Genomic DNA, 27,108 nt, shown 5'->3' on the forward strand with positions numbered 1-27,108 from the left:
AAGTGTGCTACAATCCACATGCACTGCGTGAATGTGAGGCAGGGAATGTGAAACTTTTCTTTCATCAACTCGATCAGATCATCTTGACTGGGCATAACCATTTTGTTTGAAGCAAATGCAAGTGATGTATGAGAGGTGGAATCTGATTGGCGATAGGACGGACGTAGAAGGGATGTAACTCATATTATTACCTACGAAAGCCAAAATATTGGGGTTCATAAAATCATACATGTGCCCTAGGGTCATATCACGTCACGAGACAACAGTGTATTGTTTTAGTCATCCAGACGGCATTGTTATGTCATTTAAATCTTATTGTGACATCACACTAGAAACAATGTCAAAAAGATTAAAGACGTCATTCGACAAATTGTGCTTCTGCTGCTGTTGCGACTTGTTGTCCTTATAGGCAAACACTAAAAATTATCTCTGTATGTAGACATCTTCGGTAATAAATAGAACATTATATTTGTGTTCATGTCATACTATGTTTATGACACGTACCTAAACAAACCTAAACTCGCTCTCCCTCGGGGAAATACCGGAATTTAGATACTCATGTCATAAACAAAGTATGACATGAACACTCATATAATATTCTCTCTATATCCACTGGTTGTGCAATGATTAAGCCATGACATTCTCCCCCGATGTTCACGTTCCGGGGTGATTACATCACACATCACCTGATCCACCTTGTACGTCTTGTAAGCTATGCGAAACATAAGACAAAAAATAATTCTGTGTCATATTTATTTACAACCAAGCACTCAACAACAAATTAATAGTACATTTTACAGCTATTCCTTAGAAGACATGTAACTCTCTCCACATCTTGGCCTCAAAAATTAATTGCTTTGGAAACTGTCTTCAGGTAGATATTACCAGTGACATCACACAACTGGTGTTATTCTTGGTGTCAAAAGCTGCTGATACTTGTAAATATGTGTTGAATGAAAGAGTAACAAAATTCTCATGAGACCATTTTTCATCCAATTCTGACACTGACATTTTTCACTGATGTCGTGGACAGCTTGAGTACAAACACAAAAGTAGTATTTTAATAACCTTCAAACCACAGGCCAATGTGAAAGAAAAAGACATGGATGCCCTTAAACTGAGATTTTATAGGGCCGTAAGGTGTAATGTTGATGAACCTTTAACAGGTTTAGCACTTCAAACTTTTATTCTTATTTATTTCATACTTTTATTAGTTTATTAATAAATAAATAAGCACTCTGTAACAGGTCATATTTCTCTGTGACTTTTCCATGTCCATCGCTCACAAGAATGGCCAACAAGCCAAACCCATTGTAACCATGGTTACAGTTTCCTGCAGAAAGCCGCTGTCATGAAGACTTTCCTTTATTATGGTAGTACACAAACACTACAAATCATGATATTCTATGAATTATTGTCTTTTTCTTGTTGATCCTTGATGTACTGTTCTAAATTCCTTGAGAGTTTTTCTTGATGGTTTCCTAGCAACGAATGTGTCTTGGTAGCCCCCATGTTTAACAGTGTGACTAGCTGTCCTCTGGTGACATCTAGGGGCGGCAGTTTCGAGTATCTTATTAACGCCTCTTTGCTCAATATGTAGTTGTCCACAACACCACCTGAATCACAAGCAGAGCATGGATAGTGAAGGAAATGTTTTTTAAAAGAAAAATAGTGTCACATCACTGTAGCTCACCTGGATGTAGTGTACAAAAGTTGCTGTTTGGATTGATGCTCAAAGATTGTCTTCATAAATATTGAGGAAAATACTTAAAAACATTTAGGGACTGGACATTTATTATAGGGGGGGGGGGGGGGGGGGTGCGGGGGGAGTCACAGGTTAAATGTTACATGTATTAGTGGGGCCATGGAAAAATGTTACATACAATGGGTGCGACACTCGTGTGTGCCGACCAGTCCTTGCTTTATCCCCAAACTGACAAGTGCCAGGCCGGGTAACACATTTTAACACACCGGGGAGACGCTCTATCCTCTAGTCCATGGAGGCATCCCCACTAGACCACGGAGGTGGCCACAGTAGACCACAGGGGCGTTCCTTTTAGAGAACAGAGGCTGTCCAACTAGACCATGGAGGCTGTCCAACTAGACCATGGAGGCTGTCCCACTAGACCACGGAGGTGGTCCCACTAGACCACGGAGGCGGTCACACTAGACCACGGAGGCAGCCCAACTAGACCACGGCGGCGGCCCCACTCGACCACGGAGGCGGCCCATCAAGACCACGGCCCTACTAGATTACGGAGGCAGCCCCACTAGACCACGGCCTCACTAGACCACGGAGGCAGCCCCACTAGACCACGGCCTCACTAGACCACGGAGGCAGCCTCACTAGACCACGGAGGCAGCCCCACTAGACCACGGAGGCGGTCCCACTAGACCACGGAGGCGGCCCCACTAGACCATGGAAGCGGCCCCACTAGACCACGGAGGCAGCCCCACTAGACCACGGAGGCGGCCCCACTAGACCACGGAGGTGGCCCCACTAGACCATGGAGGTGGTCCTGTGAGGAGAAGATGCTGTTTACTGACACTGATGGCAGAGCAAGACAAGAAGATTATGACAGAAGCTCATTTGACTTTTAGTCAGGTAAACTAAGGTTAAAAAAAATAATAGTCTCGGTTCTCAGGGACAGCCCACATCATCATAAAGTTTGCCGAATGCTTCATTTTTATTTCCATTTTAATAAACAAACACGCAAATCCTTAAATATTCCAAGTCTGATGGTAGTCAAATACTGTATTTCAGTGTTTTACCTTATCGAGGAATTTATGAAGGGAGGCCCTTTCCCAGGTTGATTGAACTGTTTATTTGGTTAACCCCCAACCCTCAAAAAATTTTTTACACTACCCGCCCGCACTATATTTTTAAAAAAAAACATTGCCTGAGAACCAATTCTTTTATTTTGTTTAAGCCTAAAATATCAGCCACAAATATTTGTCTTGCTTCCTGGTTATACAAAAAGTCATTACTTCTTATGATCCAAATTCATTTGCTATACAGAGTTATAGCCCTTACCTGTGTTAGGATATGCTGACTGTGGATTTGTATCTTAGATTCAGTGGTAATAATAATCCAGACTGAATGAGTCTGTGACAGGGTAACTTGTGATTTGACCATCAGCACAGCTTACCTAGTATGTGGAGTTGGGGAACCCGTCTTGTAATTTTGACCATAGCAGCAAGTTGAGAATCCTCACCAACGATAAAGAGATTGTGACAGATGAGAAAAGGGAAGAGATTGGTCAGTCTTGTGTCCATCACTGCTGGCCTGGGGACAATAAAATTATATCAAATATACATCAGACATGCAGACCATAGCTTGAGTGAGTGAGTGAGTATGGTTTTACGCCGCTTTTAGCAATATTCCAGCAATATCACGGCGGGAGACACCAGAAATGGGCTTCACACATTGTACCCATGTCAGGAATCGAACCCAGGTCTTCAGCTTGACGAGCGAACGCTTTAACCACAAGGCTACCCGACCGCCCCAGACCATAGTTCGAGATAAGCAGAGTGTCAATATTAGATCATACAAAATGGATGATAAAATTATATTAAATATGCACCTGTACTGTTTCCCCAGGATAAAAGAGGGCAGGGTGACAGAATTTCAAAAAGAGCAGCCAACAGATTTTCAGGTACAATGTCATGTCATTTGGCATATGGTTATTAAAGGCCAAAAGAACACTTGATTTCAACAAATAATAAAATAATGTTTACATTGCTAATTCATGATATTTCATTATGCATTAGTTGAACATTTTGAAATTCAACCAAATTACGTGTATATATAATGTTTGAACCAAAAACAATGAAACAAAAAGGCAGACATTTCCGCTTGCGCAACCTATTTGAAAGTGATGTGTTTTGGTCAAAATACCTGATTAATAAGCCTGTTTATATAAACAAACTAATGCAATACATTTTATATTGTAATGGGGGCGGTCAGGTAGCCTAGTGGTTAAAGCGTTTGCTCGTCACGCCGAAGACCCGGATTCAATTCCCGACATGGGTACAATGTGTACAGCCCATTTCGGGTGTTCCCCTGCAGTGATATTGCTGGATTATTGCTAAAAGCGGCGTAAAACCATACTCACTCACTTATATTGTTATGAAAGCCAAACATAGTCATCTGTTGTTACTGTGTGCAATAAAACAAGATTGTTTTTGTTATCAAGAAATTATCAGCACATCGTGCCTGACCTCGTGAAGAAATCTATAGTCGTCAACACTTCCTGGCTTCAGCTCTCGTCGCTTCTTCCCTTTTCTGCGTGGTCCTTTCTTTGGTAAGCATTGTGAAATAACACACAACAAATGGGGAGAGTACGCCATCGGTTTAATTCTAATTCTGATTTCATAATTGTTATCAAAACAATTTTCCAATTGCAAAGGGAGGCAACTCTATCTGTTTGTAAAATCTGGACAAAATGGCAAATGTCAGAAATGGCAGGGCAGGCCAAAACTAAGGGCAGGGCACAAAATAAAAAGGGCAAAGCTCCATTCCCTGATAAAAATACCCAGGGTAAACACTAACCTGTACATATCACACATCACTTTGAATACAACGGATAGACTTACAGCAACGAAAAAAACCATGTCTTAATCAAACTACTTGAACAAAAAGAAACTTGTATGGCTACTTGTTGTGTGTTTGCTATATGACGGCGGTGTGTAAATTATCAAGTCTGGACCAGACAATCAAGTGATTGACATCATGAGCATTGATCTACGGTTTTGGGATACAATGACATGCATCAACCAAGACAGCGAGCTTGACCACCCGATCCTGTTAGTCGCCTCTTACGACAAGCATAGTCACCTTTTACGGCAAGCATGGGTTGCTGAAGATCTAATCTGTAGTTGTCTCAGTTTTCAGTTCATATGCGTACAACAATACTGTAACTCAAACACAGTAATCATTGTAGTCACGGTCATAGAGATCTCATAGTGATGCTAGTAGTTCCAGAGTAGAGAAATCTTTCAGTCACAAATTAACATTGTAGTTATTGTAATATTCCAGAACATAACCATGACAGTGAGTGAATCAGTTGGGTTTGACACAGGTTTGAATAGCATTCCAGTTATATCACTGTTTGTCGGTTTCATGTGGGTGGAAAGTCCAAGGTGATGCAGGTTTCAGACATTTACCACTTTGGTGACCCCTGAGCAACGGTATGGTGCTGACAAACCTAGAAACATTATTGGCAAACCAGGATTTGAACCCACAATCATAGGTTGCTGGCCTGCCCAAGGGACATAACTCTACACATCTAATTGCATCACATTAGACAGTTCGGCCACCAATGCCCCTGTAAATGATAGTGACGCTAGTAGTTGCAGAGAAGAAAAATCTACCAGTCCCTCATTAACATTGTAGTCATTGTAATATTCCCGAACGTAACCATGACAACCAACATACCTCATCAACTTGTTGCTGTAGTGAAGAAGATCCATGCCAGCTTCTCTAAATCTATTTCGGATCTCTCTTTTCTCATTTTCAGACATCGGCAGTGGTTGGCATACTATAACCATATTGTGGTCTTCAAACATTTTCTTGCATTGCCGTATGAGGAACTTCTCGTAAGTCCCAGGCTGAAAGTAGGACCATAGTCATGTCAACTGCGGTGTTACTCAACATCAAGGATGTGTCATGTGATTAGTCAAACATCTTCCCAAGGCAATGGTATTAACTTACTATAAGCATAACAGTCCAGTTTCCCACCTTGCAGAACTAGGCTTGAATTCCGGAGTTTCAGCTTGGCTGGACTGACGAGTCTACACATAGTCCAATCAAAATCGCTCGATGAACCGGATATCCGGTTTGTAAACGACATGAATTTCAACGTGCAGATTTCGGTCAGCTGCAGGATTTCCAAAGCATGTGTACCCCAAACTGGGCGTCAACAGCTATTTTGCAATTTTTTTCATGTTTGTAATCAGGGTGCTCAAGTGATTTGATGCACTTCGCTCGGTAAGACCAATTTTATAACAATATAAATCTTGATTATCAATCATATCTTCTTGACTGGGAGATGCCATTTTGTTTGAAGCAAATGCAAGTGATATGAGAGATCTGAGGAATCTGATTGGTCAATAGGAAGGACATAGAAGGGACATAACTCACAATAGCCACTCGTGCTATGATCGAGCCTGAAAATTCTAGCCTAGTTTGGCAAGGATGGAAACTGAACTTTTATATGTTATCATTAGAATCATGTTCATGATGTCAATCACTGGATTGTCTGGTCCAGACTCAATTATTTACAGACTGCTGTTAAATAGCTGGAATATTGCTGAGTCCAGAATTAAACAAACAAACAAACATATTGTGTTTGTTTGTTGTTTAATGCCACACTCAGCAATATTCCAGCTATATGACGATGACCTGTAAATAATCGAGCCTGAATCAGACGAATCAAATGTTTGACACTGTAAACAACAATTTCGTGGTCTAGAAGAGAGCGGAAGGTCCGTGGCTTGATGCCCGGCTGGGTCATACCAAAAGTTGTTTAAAGGATGATACTTGTTGTAACCTTGTCTGAGTGGGGTATTCATGTTAAACTGCGGCATGGTATCTCAGTGAGCTAGCACTATAAATCGGCATCAGTCCGGACTAGTACAAGCAGACACACACACACACACACACACACACACACACACACACACACACACACACGGACATGCACTTCGCTATAAGTGCAATAATCTTGGAGGCGACATTAAACCCCATTCACCTCACCAAAAACAACAACACTTGCTTCAATCATGCAACTTTTAGTACCTGTTCATGCTTTCCTGGGTGAGTTTGCTTAACCTTTACAGATTGTTGTTGTTGTAGTTCTGGAAGCAGAATTGGTTGAGTAATGGCTTCAAACAAACGGCGCTCTCGTGTAGAAGGTCGAGGTTTCTGTATGTTAGGTCTGCGATATCGAACCTGTGACAGATGGATCTGTGTTGTGGCTAGCAGACCTGCAAACATGACAAATTAGAAAATGAACATGATGGTTCCAAACCTGATTAATACGTTTAAAATTGGCACTAGTCCTATAGTCCTTGCCAAATTGTCCACCAGTTAAGGTATCATAAGGACAATTAGAAATTTGCTCTTTTTAAGGGTTTAGCTATATGTTATCATTATAAGGACTAGTGGATGAAAACTGTTCGTTTCTGATGCTGAATAAGCATCAGTAGAAGTGATTTTGTTTTTCTCTGTCTGCTGTAATAGTTATGACATTTTTCAATATATGATTTGATTTTACATTATTTTGAATGCATGATGAAGTTGTATGAACTAGTATTACAAGTGAACATGTGCAAGCAAAATTAGGCATTGGACGATCATTTATCAACTCATAAAGTCGAAAGGAAGCAAACATTGTAATCTTCTTCTTTTTTAAATTTGTAAAATGCATGTAAACACATGTTAAATTTGTATTTGACTAAACAACACCTTTCCACACATCGATCTTTGAAAGCAATCACTACCTCTAAGTTCTATTTAATATACTGTATCACTAATCCCTGTGTTATGTGTAGTTCATCTTTTCTTGATGTCATCAAACTGGGTACAGCAAGATTATCATGATTATGTACATATGTTCCTCTATGTTTCACAGCAATACCAGTGTCCCTGTTTACTGGTAATAACCATATTTTTCCCGGCAAAATTAGGCTTTGACTAGTAATTCATGGGAGTGCCAGTCCCTGTAGAACCGAAAATAAAGTGCCGCATAAATCATTGTTGTTGAACAAAACATCGCAATATTCATATAACATTTTCGAATGAAGTCATCTTGTCTGTTACCATCGGGGTTTCCCCTTTTCTATTTATAGTGCAAGGTTATAACATATTGCTTTGCTTTGAGGTTAAATATCTATTTGTAGCGACAGTCCCCAAATATTAAAAAAAAAAGGAAGAGAAAATCGTGACTGAAATTTGTGTGAATGATGTGTTGATCTAAGTTATGAGATGACCTCATTGCATTGAACATGATGTTGAAAGAACTAAAACCAAGTAATTTTCATATGTTTTTTTATATGTTGCAAGTTGGGACTGTCAAAATTTAAGGGGTACTAGTTATTTTTAGAGTGGCTAGTTCACCAGTACTGGCAGTTTCAAAAGCCAGCAGGAACACTGTACACATCATTAATTTATGTAAAATCATGACACAGTCATCAGAGATTTGAGATTTTATTCATTCAGACTAGTTTATGCATCAATTTTTCAACTTTGATAAATTAATTGGACCAGGGTGCAACCTGGTTTTGTCTAGTGCAGCTAGGTCTTCATGTCCTTAAATCGAGCCCTGTTGTAGGATTAAGCAAATGCCTAAGGTATCACATCTGAGCTGGAAGTCACAGACTTGCAACGGACCGGTATGACCATTGACATGACTGATGGCAGGGTAGATTAGCATCAACACTGGGGTAGACTGATTTATTTGTTTGTAGCAATGTACCACAATCTACCCATGAAAGCAAATGCGAAATGACTTAACGAATGTCTGAACTAGAAAATGACAGCAATAGTGAGCTCAAACAATCACATTGAGTCAATGACAGTTGCACTGATTTGCACATCGGTGGCTTTCAAAACAGCCTTTGCTTCGAACGAAGAAAATAACACAACTAAGGGGACAAACATCAAAGGGGGAATATCATGTACAGCTACAAGCATTCACAAACTAAAGAAGATATAAGACTCTCACATCGTCTCATGTGGGCTGCCATATTGAATTTCTGTACCACAAATTGATCTTCTTCATGTCGTAAAAAAGGAAATCTTTCACAATTTTGAAATCATATAGTTTCCTTAATCTTAGACAACATATGGGAGGAATTCACAGTCAATCGGAAAAGAATGCGTAGGTATTATATACTATTTTGTACTATACCACGTGTACGACATAGACATAATCATACTACTACACTTACAACTAGTTACAAACACTTTGTATTCTAGACGTCAGTTGGTATGGTGTTGTTTCCACTTTCTTTTTACCATTTCTTTCACATACTCTAAAATATCTGAAGTCGTCTTCCTTCGTATAATCTACTTCAACTAATCCCCTTACCTTGTTTACTGTCTATTTGGAGAGTGTGTGGTTCAGAAACCAGTAAAAACGGCCCAGCCGATTTGGCCAAAGGGGACCAGTGAAAATCAGAATGAAAAATATAACAGGTTTCTTAGTTTTATACAGTTACTCATTATATATTCATGAACCTTTTAACATAAGTTACCGTATTCGACGTAATAAATGCCCCGCTCTAACAAGCGCCCACGGCCACATTTGCTAAGATATTGGCTGGTGAACAATCCCAATTAGCACCCCTTCCGATTGATCAATGTACACAAGACTTATTCATTCGCGTATAATACGCACTTGTGTGTTATATGCACCCTTATTTATGGGCATTTAATTCTGGAAAAATATATGTCGTACATAACATTTCAGGCTGTCAGCATAAATCAAATTTATCTTTCAACTCTGTTACATGTATTTTCACCAAAATAATATTCTAATAAGAGACCCTATATCTAATTTTGAGAGTGCCCTCGACGCTTATTATGTCGAATACGGTAAATACATTTACACAACATAAATACATAAACATACATGGATATATTTTGCATATAATCATGAATGCACAAACACTTTTGTTGTCATATCTGATTTTTTACACTGGCATTAAATTACTTATTGTTTTTCACAACCATTTAGTTCTATTTTATTATATTAAATAATCAAATTCTGATTTCAGGTAAGATTACAGGTTCTCTATGCTGGCTGTAAGAGACGACTAACGGGATCGGGGGGCCAGGCTCGGAGACTTGGTTGATGCATGTCATCGTATCTAAATTGCCTAGATCGATGCTCGTGATATCAATCACTGGATTGTCTGGCCCAGACTCGAATATTTCACAGACTGCCGCCATATAAACTGGAATATTGCGAGTGTATCGTCAAAGAATCAACAAACATATTATATCGGATATTCATGTCTTTATTCATGTTCCTTGTCCCAAAACTGTGCGACCAGTCATCATGGCCTGTGTACTCTACTTACTTCTCAACAGTTTTTACGTTGTCTCGAACCAATCTGATCAAGCAAACAAAAGCTTCCATTCATCTGGGAAATATGGTTAGTCGCAAACCTTTTCAAAATTCACTATGATTGCATTTCCAAAAACAAACGAAAAGTATAGACATGACTACGTTTGGGATTAGAGGGCAAATTTCAAGATTCTCGTAATGGCCGCGCCAACACTGACGGCAGCGACGTTACGACCCGTGAAGATCCCAGCTTCCATAGTTAATTGTTTTACTGGTGAACTTTTCCGTACAATTTAACAGTCAGTTGTTTTACTGGTGAACTTTTCCGTCACTGATTTATTGAAGATAAAATTAGAAGACACACAAATTTGTCAACAAGTAGCAAGTGATTCCTTGGGATTTCATTGGCTAAACCAAGCAATACACACGAGCGGACTACTATTTCCTGATTGGCTGTTTTTAGAGTGGGCGGGGCATATGATGCAATATCGCCGCGCTGAACGCTGTCACAGATTTGGTGTCGTTAATATTTTGTTTTGTTTGTTTGTTGTTTAACGCCGCACTCAGCAATATTTCAGCTATATGACGACAGTCTGTAAGTCATTCCACCCAAATGGGATACGATGACCTGCAGCAACCAAGTCAGCGAGCCTGACCACCCGATCCCGTTAGTCGCCTCTTACGAAAAGCATAGTCACCTTTTACAGCAAGCATGGGTTGCTGGGATCTTCACGGGTCGGATTAAATAAACAGTGTGTGAAGTTATTATAGTTGACCTATCTTGTCCGATACGCGGACTTACAGTGTGAACACTGTCTTTTACGTTCATACCTCCATAAACGCATAAGATTTTGAAATAAATTCCTAAGTATCATTTATATTTGTTCACCAACCATTGATTCCGGCGATATCAAACCAAGACAAAGGTCGCCATTGTGGAGTCAAATTACAAGCGGGGTGGCTTTGTTCAAACTATAATTGTTCTGATTGTTGTAAGATATAGGTGTCCTCCAATAACTTATTAATTATCATCATTAAATTCATATTTGAGATACTCAGACTAAACCCAGACTAGACCCATGAACTTATTCTTCCCACTAATCATAGTGCGAGAAAACATGCAAGTTGATCCTTTAAACAACACCCAACACCCTTTATGAAAAAAAACATGTAAACAACTGCAAATTGATTTTGATTTTATAACCAGTTAAACTTGATGACAAAGATAAAATATGAACAATGAACATAGCTTAACAATCCTCGATAATACAGTGCATTATATCTCTGGTATTTTCATAAATATTTATCATGACAGAACGGAGATATGATACACTGGATAATCGATCGTGTTAGCTAATTAAAATATAATTTATTTCAGTCTTATAAAGTTACTTTGTTTCGTGACCCAGGGTCATTTCAATGTAGGTGATAACGTATTGAGTGACTGCTGGCAGACAGAGACGCGTAGCGTTATAGAGTGAAGTATAGCTTACATCTAGTCTCTGAAATGAACATATTTTACTGAATGTTAAATTATCTTAATAATATAATAAAAAGGAACCGAAACTCTCTTCATTTTCAGAAACTGCAGTATAAATCTAGACTTGTCCACTTTTATAGACTTGCATGGGCAGTATTGGATACATTTGTTTCAGGGTATGACAGACTAAGTAAAGTGTTGATTTGCGTCACACACATAAATAAAAACAAACAATAAATATTTCGATGTACAATATGAAATAAGTGCGTCTAGCCAAAATGGACACAATAAAAGTCATAAAGTACGACATTTTCTTTAAGTGAGTGGGTGAACGAACGAATAAGCGAAGAAATGAATGAAGCATTAATTCAATTTTCATAAAACAAATTAAGAACTTGAAAGACAAAACAATATTTATACTAATCAAAAGACAGTATCAAATTATAGATTAATTATAGTGAATTATAGCTAGGTCTATTCATACATATAGGAATATTAAATTGGACAACCAAAATACGTTTTGAATAAATTGAATCAAACGTGCTTTCACTGTCAATTAACCCATACCAGTCCCTTTTTTAAAATTGAAAATACAGTAGGCTGTGCTATAATAATCCTTGAATTATGTGAGTAACTACAGCGGCCCATACCCGCCACTGGTGAGATCATTTTTCACTGTATGCCTCTATATTTTATCTGGCGGCCGCCAGTACTTCCACTGGTGAGATAAAATATAGAGGTTTACAGGGTAAAATGATCTCACCAGTGGCGGGTATGGGCTACCGTAAGGTAACTGAATATCGCTTTACGCCGCTTGAGCAATCTTGTAGCTATTGCGGCGATATATGAATACGGACAGGGACACTTAAATTTTCGTCTTCATAATACATGTACCTATCTGATGATCGTCAAGAAAAATTTGGAAATATGTTTTGTTACACTAAAACTGATTGTTCAGAAGCAAACTCTGACAGGGAAATAAAAAATCCGTCATATTGTTGTCGTTATTATCATTATTATTTTTAAAATGATCATTACCAACTGGATGAATGATTAATAGGACCACGCTTTCAAATAATATCATAAAAGCCAAAATGAGCTGATCCACACCATGGGCTTTTTTGCATTTGGGTCACCAATCCCTTCTGATTAGTATAATTATTGAAGATTGACATATTCAGACATGACCCTGCAACATTGCTTCTGTGAAGAAATGAACTAGTGCGATGTTTGAAAAGCAGTATTTGTTCATATTATCAGAAATGGACACCTGCGCAAAACATAATGACTAGTAGTAGAGAATACACTACAAGGAAACCGGAAATAAGATAATGCGTCTGCTCTACGGCACAAGGACAGTCGATAGCGGTCAGATAGGTGTATCCGAAACGAAAACAACTGTAAACACAAACATTTGGTACCGGTAATTTATGTCATAATCAGATAGAAAGGAAAGCTTTTCTGTTCACATCAGACAGTGACTACTTGTGTGTTGCATACCTGTGATAGTGTCTTGGAATGTTAGTTGATACGCAATCTATCGAAATTCGAGTTTGACAGGTGGTGGGTCCAAAATCTACGAATTATGTTCAATTTATGATCATTTTTAAGTATGTTGAAATATTATAGTATTTCTCGATTGTAGTGAATGAAGATATACCTATTCATACTTAATGCAGGTAAGGACCAGGTGGGAACTTGTGGAGATGTTGTCAGTCATGTGCAGCCGGTGGTTTCAATCAATACGACATGTTTTTCTTTCAGTTTCACTGTCGTGTTTATTTGCAAAGAACAACACGTGACATCAAAAGCAATGTGAAGAACAAATTTTCGTTGACTTATATTTTTTTCATGTTATGATTATTACATGTTCACCTACCTGGTAATTGAATTTAAGAAATAGTATTAATGCTGAATTAGTGGCCTCGTGATTCATGTATTGTAATGAAATATGTATTATGTAAGGAGGTGCTTTTGAAGTGGATTTTCTGGGCATGAAATTACATAATCAATTCATTAAGGCTTTAAGCCTTTGTATTTTTCTTATTGGAAAACCAGATACTGCCAAATAAGCAAGCTTTTATTCAAAGTAGATGTGTCATAATGTGTATTGTATTAAGATTTGTTATTTCAGAAGACTGAAGGTTGAGGGTTATGAAGTTTACAGCTCACTAATAGAATGTTGGATAGAGTGGTCAAGGACTGGCTCTCAGAATACAAGGTATACTGTTGTTGATTTACAATTATATACACTGTATAAGATACAATCAATGGCACTTGAAGTATTTCGAGTAGACGAGGGAAGGATTTTGCTCAAGTAATAGTTCATGTTGACATTATCCATGTTAGCTTGTGACAGGTTCCCCTCAGTCCATACATCTGTGCACTTAAAACTGGGGGCAATCTGATTTAATCAATATCGAGTTGCTACACATATTTTTATTTCCAACAGGGCACATGTAGCAGCCAAAATACAAATGCTTCATACTTTTCTGTAGCCAACACAAGGTGATGTTTTCAATTTATGAAATCAATTTTTGCAGCTCGTATAAATTGGAAATGTGTTATCTGATAAATATTGAATGAAGCACTCATAAAATATCTCTCTTTTTTTTTTTTTTTTTATAGTAAAGAACATTTATTTGAACATCATTCTATTACATAATTTACTCCCTTTTTCATTATCTGTCTGAGAGAGCACTATAGGACCTTGTGTCGTCAATGTTAAGGTTTATCCCCATAACATTGTCAAGTGTATTACTGTATTAGGGCTGGGACGATTCCAAATTTACCACCCGGGTACCCGACACCCCATTATCCGGCCCTACCTGGATACTCGCTATAGGTCTCAAAAGTTGGGTACAAAATGTCCGAATGGGAATTGTTTTACCGCAGTCCTGGCAAAAACTCCATTGATACATGTATAAAACGATCTGGTCATGTATACACTGCAGTTGTTAAACGCTTTATCTTTACTCGAACAAATAAAAGTCAGAATGAATGCTTGCATAGTGAGAAAGAAATGTGAACATTAGCTATATTTGTAGTGTAACCATTGAGTTTTATTGTTATGTGATTATTTTAAAACAGTATGTCATGTGACTTACCACGGGTCCGGGTAGTCATGTGGGTACCCAGGTCCTACTCAGGACCAACCTGACCTGAGTACCCGAGTTACCCGTCCCAGCCCTATACTGTATCAACTGATTCAGGTGAAGATCTCAGAAACACAAATGCAACTTTGAATGATGTAAATGGCAATACAGTCAACTACTGTTATAACGACCACTCAGTTTAGTTTGTTATAACTGTAGTTGTTTTAAGCATATATACAGCATCACATCACAACAGCACATGTCCAGGACCCAAAATGAAGTTCATAATATCAATAAGTTCGTTATAAGGGTGTTTGTTATAAACGTAGTTTACTGTATTTATGTTTGTTTTAAGCATTATGTTGGTAATTGATTAAGCGGGCGATTAAGGAGGATGCGATTTTAATGTTTAAGCCTTCAACCAAAGAACACTTCATAGATTTTTTTTCAAGTGATTAAACTTGTATTATGTTTTTTAACAACTCAGTTTCCGGACCAAAGATGCAGTAAAGTTGTAACTTTACATTCATGATGTCAGGGCTAGTCCTGGTCATGTTTGTTCACATCATCTTTCTCATTGCAACCATATTAGGAGAGCTTTAGACCCGAGAAGATCCAGGTCAGAAATGGTCTCCAGCAACCCATACTTGTCGTAAGAGGCAACTATGCTTATAGTAAGAGGCGACTAACAGGATCTGGTGGTCAGGCTCGCTGATTTGGTTGATGCATGTCATCAATCCCAATTGCATGGATTGATGTTCATAATATATATCACTGGATTGTCTGGTCCAGACTCTATTATTTACAGACCACCGTCATATAGCTGGAATATTGCTGAGTGCAGCGTTAAACAACAAACAAACTACAGAATGCTTCTGTATGACGCTACTATGGAATGTTTCTTCTGTATGACACTACTGTATGGTGTTTCCATGTCATTCTCCTGTATGACCTCAGCACTGACAAGCGGTATTGACAATGTTGTAGGGCCTGTCAAAAGAGGAAGTCCGAAGTTTTGCATCAACCATCAGGCAGAATGAGGAGTTGGTACAGAGCCTGTATAAGCTGTTTGAGAGCAAGCCGGCTGTAGAGGTGAGCCACAAACCCAGGTGTCTGGGAGTTTCCCAACCAATGGTTATGCCAGTACATTTCTAGTGTCCCCTGCCATGACATTGCTGGAATATTACTATAAGCATCTTGAAACCATAATCACTCACTCATATTTCAGGTGGACCTATTATATAAGTTTATTTCATGAGGTTTTTGATTGAATTTTGTTAGAACAGATCTTAATGGTTAGTTCGCAAATCTAATTACTATTTAAAGTCATATTTTTGTTGGGACTGCAGGAATTTACCGAGACCTGCTCAGAGGCTGATATTCATCCCCAAGTATTCAGTAAATGTCAGTCAAAATTCCCAAATTGAATTAAAAACTCCCCATTTCCTCAGAATTTACAAAAATAAGAACATTAAAATATCCAATTTTGAACAATATTTTTCCGATTTGCCCGACAAGAGCACTGAGTTTGAAGGCCTAGATAAATCCATGGACTGTTTTTCAAGTTGGTACCACTTACTGTTGGATAGTAATAAGCAATGCTATTGAAGAGCCTTTGGCCCATCTCACCAGTGATATTTCAGTCAGTTTGTGAAAATTAAATGTTCAGTCACTATTGCAGTACACATTTGCAACCTGTGAAGATCCAGGTTAGAATTGGCCTTCAGCAACCAATGCTTTTTGTAAGAGGAGACTAACAAGATTGACTGGTCAGGATGGTTGATGTTTGTCATTGTATCCCAACTGTGTTGATCGATGCTCATGATGTCAATCATTGGATTGTCTGATCCAAACTCGATTATTTACAGACTGCCATCATTTAGCTGGCATATTGCTGACTGCTGAGTGCAGTATTAAACATCAAACAAACATACTTTCAGTGCATCAAATAGCAGATTTGTTTTGCCAGTTGTAAATGCATCTCCCTTCTAGACGTTGTGAAGTGATGTTTATCAGGGTGAATATAGAGATAAACTGGAGATAACGGAACTGAAAATTTGAAACCTCAGTAATGATAATGAAAATAATAGGCCATTTATATTGTGCGTATTTCACACCACTCAGAGGCAAGCTAAAAGTGGGGGCGGTCGGGTAGCCTAGTGGTTAAAGCATTCGCTCGTCACGCCGAAGACCCGGGTTCGATTCCTGACATGGGTACAATGTGTGAAGCCCATTTCTGGTGTCCCCCGCCGTGATATTGCTGGAATATTGCTTAAAGCGGCGTCAAACCATACTCACTCACTCACTCATACTCAAAGTGCTTTTATTGCCGCAGTCACTGGATCAGTGTGCACTCAAGAATCATTCTCAACTCCTTGGGGAATATACAACCCAAGCTGCCTGTTTGGCGCTGGAATGTTATCAACAACAGTATATGATCTCATTGTACTACATCATTGTACTTTATTTGCATATATTCAGGGCACGGGTGGCCCAGTCGACTGAGGCACCAAAATTCCTTGTGTAGAGTTTCGTTCCTTGGGCATGCCAGAAACCAGTGATGATGGGTTCGAATCCCGGTTGCCCCGATTACGTTTCTAGCTTTGTCAGCACCATACCCATGCTTATGGATATACCGAAGTGGTAACCATCTAAGACCTGCTTTGGGCTTTCCTCCCACATCAAGCTCACACGCCATGATATAGCCATGATAACAGAATACGGTTCGAAGCTGCGTTAAACCCAACTCACTCACTCACTTCTCACATATATTACAGGTATCGAGAGTATGTAGCACACCTACTTCACAAGCTGATGTGAAGGGGGCGCCCCAAACAAGTTTAAGCAAGCCTTGCAATGTTTTGTTAGTTCAACACCATGTGTCACTATTATCAGTGACACAAGATCCGTGAAGATCCAGGGTAGAATAGGTCTTCAGAAACCCATGCTTGCTGTAAAAGGCAACTGTGCTTGTCGTAAGAGGCGACTAACAAGATTGAGTGGTCAGGATCCCTGACTTGGTTGATGCATGTCATCATATTCCAATTGCATGGATTGTTGCTCATGATGGTAATCACTGGATTGTCTGGTCCAGACTTGATTATTTATAGACTGCCATTATATAGCTGGACTATTGCTGAGTGCGGCTTTAAACAACAAACAAACAAACATCATGACACAAAAGGTGTCCGATATGGAAAAGTGCCAATGTTCAAGATCTCTGATTCCTCTGAAACTAGAAAACACTCTCTTCCAAATTCTCTAGTGTTTTTGGCCCACAATCCATACTGTATACTTTTAGTAAATGTAAATCTATGTTTATTAAACTTATCCAATCTCACACTATGTATTTCTCTTTCTTCTTTCTATCCTAAGAGGAAACATGCCTAAACAAAGGTTCTCAGCTTTTTAAAAAACAGTTCACACGAACACACCTAGCATCACCATGGTCACCTCCCACTCCCAGCGATCAGGGTCATGCCTGTTTTTCCTGCCAGTTGACCCACATACGCTGAACTTATAGTCACGCCAGCCAACTCATACACTCCAATCACCACGTTTTGGTGACATGTTTATATACCAAGGCCAAATTCTCGTGTTTTTGACCCATAATCCATACTGTATACCCTTTTGTAGCCTATGATTTTATGTCATTATTTTAGAATGGTGACCAACAATGATTGAGTAAGAAGCACTTTGCTAAAAATATCAGCTTTTGTGATGACAAGGCTGTGAAATCAGTAGTTTCAATCAAGCGCTATTGTGATTTGACACCTGATTGATCAGTCAGAATCAAGTATTTTAAATCATAGACTTGACCTTTTCCTCCCTCGAATCCAAACATGTTAAGTATCTAATATTAGATTGGATTAGGTTTTGTTTGTTTGTTTGATGTTTAACGCCGCACTCAGCAATATTCCAGCTTTATGACGGCAGTCTGTAAATAATAGGGTCTGGACCAGACAATCCAGTGATTGACATCATGAACATTGATCCACGCAATTGGGATCGATGACATGCATCAACCAAGTCAGCGAGCCTGTCCACCCGATCCCATTAGTCGCCTCTTACGACAAGCATAGTCGCCTTTTACAGCAAGCATGGGTTACTGAAGACCTATTTTACCCTGGATCTTGATTGGATTAGGTACCAGACTGCTTGTATTGAGATGAAATCATTATGTTAAAATGAATGTTTTGGTTGTTTGATTCCCTAGGGACCTGAGAGCTCTCTACTGTTTTTCATAAGGGGCAGCTAAATTTTATCAGCTTTTGGGGCTTTTTGACTTAGTTCAGATTCATTGTTCCATGACGATGTGGGTGATTGCTCATGATATCAACCACTAGTTTGTCTGCCCAAGACTTTATTATTTACAGGCCAGGTTAATAGGTTAATATGACTTGAATATTGCTAACTCAGTATCTAAAACATAAAACAAAAATCATATGATAATATCACCTAGCTGATTATGCCAGACTGATTTTGAATCTCTCAGTTTGAATTGAGTGAAGCTGTGATGGCATAAAATGCTCTTGGAGTAATAGAATGAAGGGCAAGCTTGGGTCACTGAAGGTCTATATCTGGATTGTCTCCCCTTGTTCACATAGATCCCATGTTGGCAAGATGGAGCAATACATCTATGACAAGTAAGACTGTGAAAATTTACATTGAGACTGCATTCGCCTTCAGGTTTGAAAGATGTAGACATACTGATAATGAACACATTTAGCAAAATATGTATATATTCTACTCCAAGAAAGTTGAGGACCATCTGATTCTTTCATAATACTATAGTTAATCTACCATGCAGGGTTAGAAATTGGCACTAGTCATATAGTCCTTGCCAAACTGCCCAATGGTAAAGGTATTACAAGGACTAGTAGAAAATTACCCTTTTTAAGGGTTTTGCTATATGTTATCATTATAAGGACTAGTGGATGAAAACTGTTAGTTTCTAACACTGCCATGCCATGGCAGATTAAGCATAGTGGAATGAAAGAATCAGATGGTCCTTAAACATATTTTTAGCAGTATAGTACCATATTTTCTTGAGTATAGTGCGCACTTTTTTTCGAAAAAACACAGCTGTGTAGAAGGGGTGCGCATTATACATGAATTATGCGTTTGGATGTTTTTTTCCCCCATGGAAAGACATTACCGTGAGCACGAAACACCGGAAATACAATGTCAACAAATCCATACTGAAGTATGCAAATTATTCATGTAATTACACTGTCTGGCTATAAAAAGTGTTCTTTGTATATCTGGACTTATGTTTGTAACTTATTTCATTAATTTTATTCAAAATTCCTTATAATATTATTTTTATTAATTTTCGGCGAAATCGTGTGTGAAGCGATCGGAAGATCGCACAACTCACCATTATTAACAGCACCCATGGCCAGAATATCGCTATTGACGCCTTGAAACGAACTTTAGTTGACAGAGAATGGATACATATATCATAAATGACATACTTTGACTCGTTGAAAGTCATATTTGTTTTTGTTTGACGATTCTATGTCAACATGAAATTCTCGCGATCACCCAATCACGTGCGCGTGAGCCTTGACGGTGACTGGTGAGACTGGTTCCATGTAAAAAATAATACCCGGGAATAGCGATCAGTTGCTTCGCTTAGGGTTATTATTATTTTAAATATGTTTAGTAAAGGCTGCATATAATTAAGAAAATAATGGAATATATTATTCCTGATAAAAAAAAATAGTTTCACATACAATTGTTGCCTATCCTTGCATTAAAAATCCTATAAAGTTATATCATTGGGTGTGTCTTGACCGAATCACCGGTAGATTCCAAGAAAACGTGTGTACAGCTGATTGCTGTTTCCGCCTTAGTTTACGAGAAAATACACAAGGTAATCTTAATCCCTAGATATAAAACAATGCCTAGCAGAACAATAAATACTATTTAAACGGTAAATAAACATGTCTGGTGATTTTTTATCTCAAATTTCGAATTTGTACTGACGAAGTTTCTCATCACCCATTCGTCTGCAGGACTTCGCTGAAAGGGTACGGTGTAAAACTTTTCTGCGCATAATATACAAATTTCTTTTTTTCCAAAATATTGAACCCGCTAGAGGGGGGTGCGCATTATACATGGGTGCGCACTATACTCAAGAAAATACGGTATGTACTTTACCATTTGTTTTTATTGGTCAAATTGTCTGTTGCTGACAGTAAACATGAGACTTCTTCTCCAAAGTGACGGGGATGAGTCTGAACATATAGGAGGTGTGTAGCATCATTACTGGACTCAGATTCGAATATTGTGTTTCTTTTGTGGAAAAATGGCAAAAACCTATAAACTCAGTGTATTTAAGAATAAGAATTGTGTTCTATGCTACTACCCATGAAGGTCCGGGGTAGAATAGGTCTTCAGCTATCCATGCCAGCTGTAAAAGGCGACTATGCGTGTCGTAAGAGGCGACGAATGAGATCGGGTGGTCGGGCTCACTGATTTGTTTGATCCATGTCATCGTATACCAATTGCGTGGATCAGTGCTCATGATATCAATCACTGGATTGTCTAGTCAAGAATTTACAGACCGCCGTTATATAGCTGGAATATTGCTGAGTCTGGTGTTAAACAACAAACAAACAAACAAACAAAAGACCCAGAGAGCTGATGGTGTGCAATGATAGTGATCGCTACAATTTGCTTTAGATTTAGTCTTGGCAGTTACATTAAATTATATTTTATTTATTTACAATTTAAAAGAAACTCACTTTTTTAAGAATATGATAATGATTGAGCTGAAACTTTAATGAAATGATATAAATAAATCAGTATTAAGAGTTTCTCTTTTACCAAAACACGTTATGTCAAATAGAATTCCCAAAAATGAGCTACACTAATATAGTTATGTTTTAACCAGCCTAAGTTAATTTGTGAGATTTTATTTTAAACCATAAATGAAAGGTGTGACCTTGAGATTGGTTTTGACAGTAGTCCTGGGCCCAGGTATCCTTGTTGTCTATGGTGGTGTACAGAGTTGCCTCCCTTAGATAGTCTGCAGAGTCTGCTCATTTTTTTATTTGAATTCATGACCTGTTTTTATTACATACCGCCTCCGTGATCTTGTGGTAGAGCATCTGACCGGAGAGCAGAAGGCCCGGGGGTTTGATCCCTGGCCGCGTCATACCAAAAGACAGTAAAAGATGTTACTTGTTGTTACCCTGCCTGGCATTAAGGGATTAAAACAAGGACTTGTCATCTCGGAGTCAGTATACTGTGTCTAAGTGGAGTATTCATGTAAAACTGCGGCATGGTATCTCAGTGAGCTAGCACTATAAATCAGCATCAGTCTGGACGAGTACAAGCAGCCACACACACACACACACATGCTTGCACGTCAGTATATCAGTGTAATAATCTTGAACACAACGTCACGTTAAACCCCATTTCACCTCACCTCACCTCACCTCACCTCACCTCATCTCTGTATTACAATTCTCAATCAGTAAGCATCTTGCCATGCTCTCAGTACGTGTCTACAATCTGCGTCACATTCTGCCGCCCTCCCACAGTAAGCTGACACATTGTGATATACCTGCTCAAAGCCATGTTACACCTAATTTACTGGACAGGTTACTGTATGAGAATGATTCCGATCTGTCAGTCAAAAAGAATACATGAAAAGACAGCAGTTGAAGTTCCACGTAGACCAGCGTACTTGCACCGCGTGACATGGGATTATTTTGCCATCAAAGGAGTACATGTGTTACTGCTAAGCTGGGATCAGTCTCGGGAACATCTACCATGTGTCAGTTTCAGTGTTAATTGGGCATACATTGTGTTAATTGATCTGCTTCATGGCTAACTCAATGGTGCATGCAAGATGCACTCATCTTTCAACTTAGAAATCTGGATTAGGAAGCAGTGATTCTGTACATGCCTGAAATAAAATGACCTCTTGCAACGTAGATAATGTCTGGAGTGTAAGGAGGATGTTCTGTAGTTCCATGTTTTAGAACAAAATCCATGTGTTTGGGCGTCCTTTTGTTGTATAGCAATCTTAAAAATCTGTATGTTTGGGTGTTCTTGTGTTGTATAACATTCTTAAAAATCTGTATGTTTGGGTGTTCTTGTGTTGTATAGCAATCTTAAAAATCTGTATGTTTGGGTGTTCTTGTGTTGTATAACATTCTTAAAAATCTGTATGTTTGGGTGTTCTTGTGTTGTATAGCAATCTTAAAAATCTGTATGTTTGGGTGTTCTTGTGTTGTATAACATTCTTAAAAATCTGTATGTTTGGGTGTTCTTGTGTTGTATAGCAATCTTAAAAATCTGTATGTTTGGGTGTTCTTGTGTTGTATAACATTCTTAAAAATCTGTATGTTTGGGTGTTCTTGTGTTGTATAACATTCTTAAAAATCTGTATGTTTGGGTGTTCTTGTGTTGTATAACATTCTTAAAAATCTGTATGTTTGGGTGTTCTTGTGTTGTATAGCAATCTTAAAAATCTGTATGTTTGGGTGTTCTTGTGTTGTATAACATTCTTAAAAATCTGTATGTTTGGGTGTTCTTGTGTTGTATAACATTCTTAAAAATCTGTATGTTTGGGTGTTCTTGTGTTGTATAGCAATCTTAAAAATATGTACGCTTGGGCGTTCTTGTGTTGTATAACATTCTTAAAAATCTGTATGTTTTGGCGTTCTTGTGTTGTATAACATTCTTAAAAATCCTTATCTTTGGGCATTCTTGTTTTGGATGACAATTGTAAAAAAATCCATATGTTTGGGCATTCTTCTTTTGGATAACAGTCTTAAAATTCTTTAGTTCAGGGGTTCTTGGGTTGGATAACAATCTTTAAGATCCATATTCCGTCATTCTTATGTCGGATGATAATCTTAAAAAGCTCTCTAAACTATAGTATGGCGTCACCAGTCATTGCTTCCAAAACCATGTATAAACTTGGAACTTGCAATCAACTGACCGACTAGTTTACAAACAAGTGTGGCGGTGGGGTAGCCTCATGGTTAAAGCTTTCACTCGCCACACCAAAGACCAAGGTTTGATTCCCCACATGGGTGCATTGTGTGAATCCCATTTTGGGTGTCCCCCGCCGTGATATTCCTGGCGGTCAGGTAGCCTAGTGGTTAAAACGTTTGCTCATCGCGCCGAAGATCCGGGTTTGATTCCCGACATGGGTACAATTCGAGCGAGTCATATCGTCTGAGTGATTAATCAAATTCGACAAAAGGGACAAATCAGCTGCTCAAAAACACATTGATTGTGTCGCGAGTGTGTAGAGTCTGTTATAGCTAATCATCAGGTTGGATGTGGCGCGGCCAATCAGATTTCATTTTGATGTCATGTGATATTTGTTTACACACAAGCAGGAAACATGGCTTCGTCTGCTGCGAAGAAGCTATACCTCAACTGTTCATCCTCAATTTCTAATTCTTTCATGCATGTTGCGATGGAGAATCTGGTCTTTCGTCCAACAACTTCTCTCTTTCTTTGTTTGGGCATTGCCGTCTTCTTCACACAATATCGCGCAGCAGATGACTGCTGCCATGTCTGCTTCAGACAATATCGCGCAGCAGATGACTGCTGCCACGTCTGCTTCACACAATATCGCGCAGCAGATGACTGCTGCCACGTCTGCTTCACACAATATCGCGCAGCAGATGACTGCTGCCACGTCTGCTTCAGACAATCATGAGATCGACACTCAATCATCAGATCGAATCGTGTGAGTGGTAGTAAATCGATCAGTCGATATTCACTGTATTGAAATCGGCATGCTGTTACGACGTGTCGAGCCGTGTGAGTTGCGCTTAAGATGGCTGGATCCCTGGTGCTTCTTACATAAAACAATTGAGAGATGGAGAGATCCATACTTTCTTGAATACTGGCAGAATATCTGCAGATTTAAGCACAGAAGATATTGCTGCTGACTATTGTTAGGAAGTGGTTAAAATATATTTATCATTCAATAATAATGGGTTTGTTCGAAACACTGACGGCGAAGGGTGGCCAACTGATAATGCTGTGCAGAGTTGTCTCCCTTTTCTGGATCAAAAGTTTTGTTTGTTTCTAGTTTAACGATTCACTATGCAATATATCAGCTATATGTCAGCGTATCCTAATTGCATATATCAATGCTCATGATGTCAGTCATTGGATCGTTTGGTCAAGACTTGATTATTTACAAACTGCCGCCATATCTGTAATATTGCTGAGTGTGGCATTGAACAACAAACAAACAAACAAACAAAAACTAAATGTTACCTGTTCAAAGCATTAAGAAACATGATATACTCACTTTCTCTCCATCAAGTATGATTTCTTACTAAAATTCTATTTTTTTCTAGAAATGCTCATGTAAATTTTCCTGTCATCAAATAGTAAATGGTAAATTAAGAATGAAACTAAATTATGATATTGTTTGATAAAGTTTAGATGTGTTTTTCTGGAATTAACTGGACATGAAATCCTTCTTCCTTTATCATGTTTATTCAGAAAACATTAAGATGGACTCCAAAAAATGCAGAATATTTACGCTTCTCTGTCCAAAGGGAGTTTGATGATTCACGATTAGAACTAATATCCCTATCAAAACTTGAGTAGCATGTTTCAGCTGGATCAACAAAAATGTGATAAATAGAACTATGAACTGATTGACCCTAATTTTGAGAGAAAACTCCCATTTAATCAGGACGACCAACCTCGGTGATGTTGAGCAGTATGTTACATTTTGTTTTTTTAGCTCGATTAAATGAGGAAATTACTTTCTTTGAAAGCAGCATGGAGCATACGTAAATGTTATTTTCTAATCTAAGGTTCTACTTGTTTCGTACATGTCAATTGAAAGGAGCATTAGATCAATACATTTACTGCAGGGTGACTCACTGCCAAATCATGCATTAAATCGATTTATGTAATTTATCGTCCGAGTTGATGGGGTTACTGGGTGCATGGCACATACATCTAAACTATGCCACTGTCGGCTGAGATTTGATACGGTTCATGTGATGTGATGTGTGATATGATTAGGTATTGGAGTCACAGAGATCGGGCATCTTGCTGTCAAGGACATGCTGATCATCTGATTCCTGGCTGCAAACTCTAGAATTGTGCCGTTTTATGAAAACACCATTCTTAACTATCTAAGATAAGTTTGATCTTTGTAAGAATTTTACAAAAGTGTTCAAAAGTATAATATTTTTTGGTAATATTAACAGCAGTGGCAATGTTATGCTGCCATGGCTTCTGAAAGAGTTACCTCCCCTGCATTAGGAAACTGTTCAGACCCTTGTGTATACAAGCTGGGACTGGGTTCAAATTTAGCATGATTCAGCAGGTTTAGGAAGGACTAGAGACAGTTCCCTGTGGACAGCCTCCCTGGTCTTGTGGTAGAACGTCCGCCCGGAGAGCGGAAGGGCATACGTCATACCAAAAGACGTTAAAAAAATGGTACTTGTTGCTACCCTATCTGGTGCTCGGCTCGGAGTCAGTATTCTGTGTCAGAGTGGGGTGTTCATGTTAAACTACAGCATCGTATCTCAGTGGGCTAGCACTATAAATCAGCAGCAGTCCGGACAAGTACAAACAGACAGACAGACACAGACACCACAGTCACACAGACACAGACACACACACGCACATGCACACACACACTCACATGCACACGCACACACACACACACACACACACACACACACACACACACACACACACACACACACACACACACACACACACACACACACGTGCATGCATGCATGTTGCTATAAGTGCAATAATCTTGGATGCGACATTAACATGATTAAGCCCCATTTCACCTCACTAGTTCCCCATGTTCCCTGTGGATTATTTCTTTTGCCATGAGGAAGATGGCAACTCTGAAGCAAATAGTTTGTTGACTGGTGAAAATTAAAATTAACTTCTGAATTTGCTGTGTGTTTTGTTTCTCAGACTGAATGTATTTGATGGTTAAAGTAGATCTCCTCATCAACATACAACAACTAATACAGGGAAACCTTGCTAATCCCTGACCCTGTCTATCTGGAAACCTCCCCTTCATTGTTTACTTTTATACAAGCGTTTGCTCGTCATGCAGGAGAGACTCTGATTTGATTCCCTATATGGCTACTATGTGTGGAGTCTATTCTGGTGTGGCTACCCACACTAAATGTTGTGCATATGAACGGGGTATTAGTCATCTTGACTACTGTCCAGCTAAACAAGGTTTCACTCTTTCTATTTTGGCACCCGTGAAGATCCGTGGTAGAATAGGTCTACAGCAGCCCAGGCTAGCCATAAGCCGCGACTATGCTTGTCGTAAGAGGCGACTAACGGGACCGGGTGGTCAGGCTCTCTGATCTGGTTTGATGCATTTCCTCGTATCCCAACTGCATGGATCGATGCTCATGATGTCAATCACTTGTTGTCTGATCCAGGCTCAATTATTTACAGACGGCCGTCA

The 27,108-nt window shown here is 38.9% G+C and overlaps 2 protein-coding genes across 4 annotated transcripts in view; one reads left to right on the top strand and one right to left on the bottom strand.

Moving 5' to 3' along the window:
- Positions 1–749: 749 nt before the first annotated feature.
- On the bottom strand, positions 750–8,748 carry LOC139466042 (large ribosomal subunit protein uL10m-like). Its single transcript, XM_071248059.1, has 5 exons — positions 8,727–8,748; positions 6,800–6,987; positions 5,438–5,610; positions 3,150–3,286; positions 750–1,616 (listed from the first exon to the last, which is right to left on the bottom strand). The coding sequence occupies exons 1-5, from the start codon at positions 8,746–8,748 to the stop codon at positions 1,405–1,407; spliced, it is 732 nt and encodes a 243-aa protein (XP_071104160.1). The 3' UTR covers positions 750–1,404.
- Positions 8,749–12,899: 4,151 nt separating this feature from the next.
- The window catches only part of LOC139465777 (hyccin 2-like), a 252,744-nt gene continuing 238,535 nt past the window's right edge, over positions 12,900–27,108 (top strand). The window contains exons 1-3 of one of the 3 annotated variants that reach the window (XM_071247673.1): positions 12,900–12,970; positions 13,688–13,774; positions 15,636–15,740. In XM_071247673.1, the coding sequence (XP_071103774.1) occupies positions 13,733–13,774; positions 15,636–15,740 (147 nt within the window). In that variant the 5' untranslated portion in view covers positions 12,900–12,970; positions 13,688–13,732. Of the gene's footprint in view, positions 12,977–13,687; positions 13,775–15,635; positions 15,741–27,108 lie in introns of all 3 variants that reach the window. The other 2 variants (XM_071247674.1, XM_071247675.1) reach the window with 2 other exon arrangements.

Source organism: Haliotis cracherodii, unplaced genomic scaffold, assembly GCF_022045235.1.
Source record: "Haliotis cracherodii isolate W230 unplaced genomic scaffold, xgHalCrac1.p SCAF_18, whole genome shotgun sequence".
In the NCBI taxonomy this organism is placed as follows: domain Eukaryota; kingdom Metazoa; phylum Mollusca; class Gastropoda; order Lepetellida; family Haliotidae; genus Haliotis; species Haliotis cracherodii.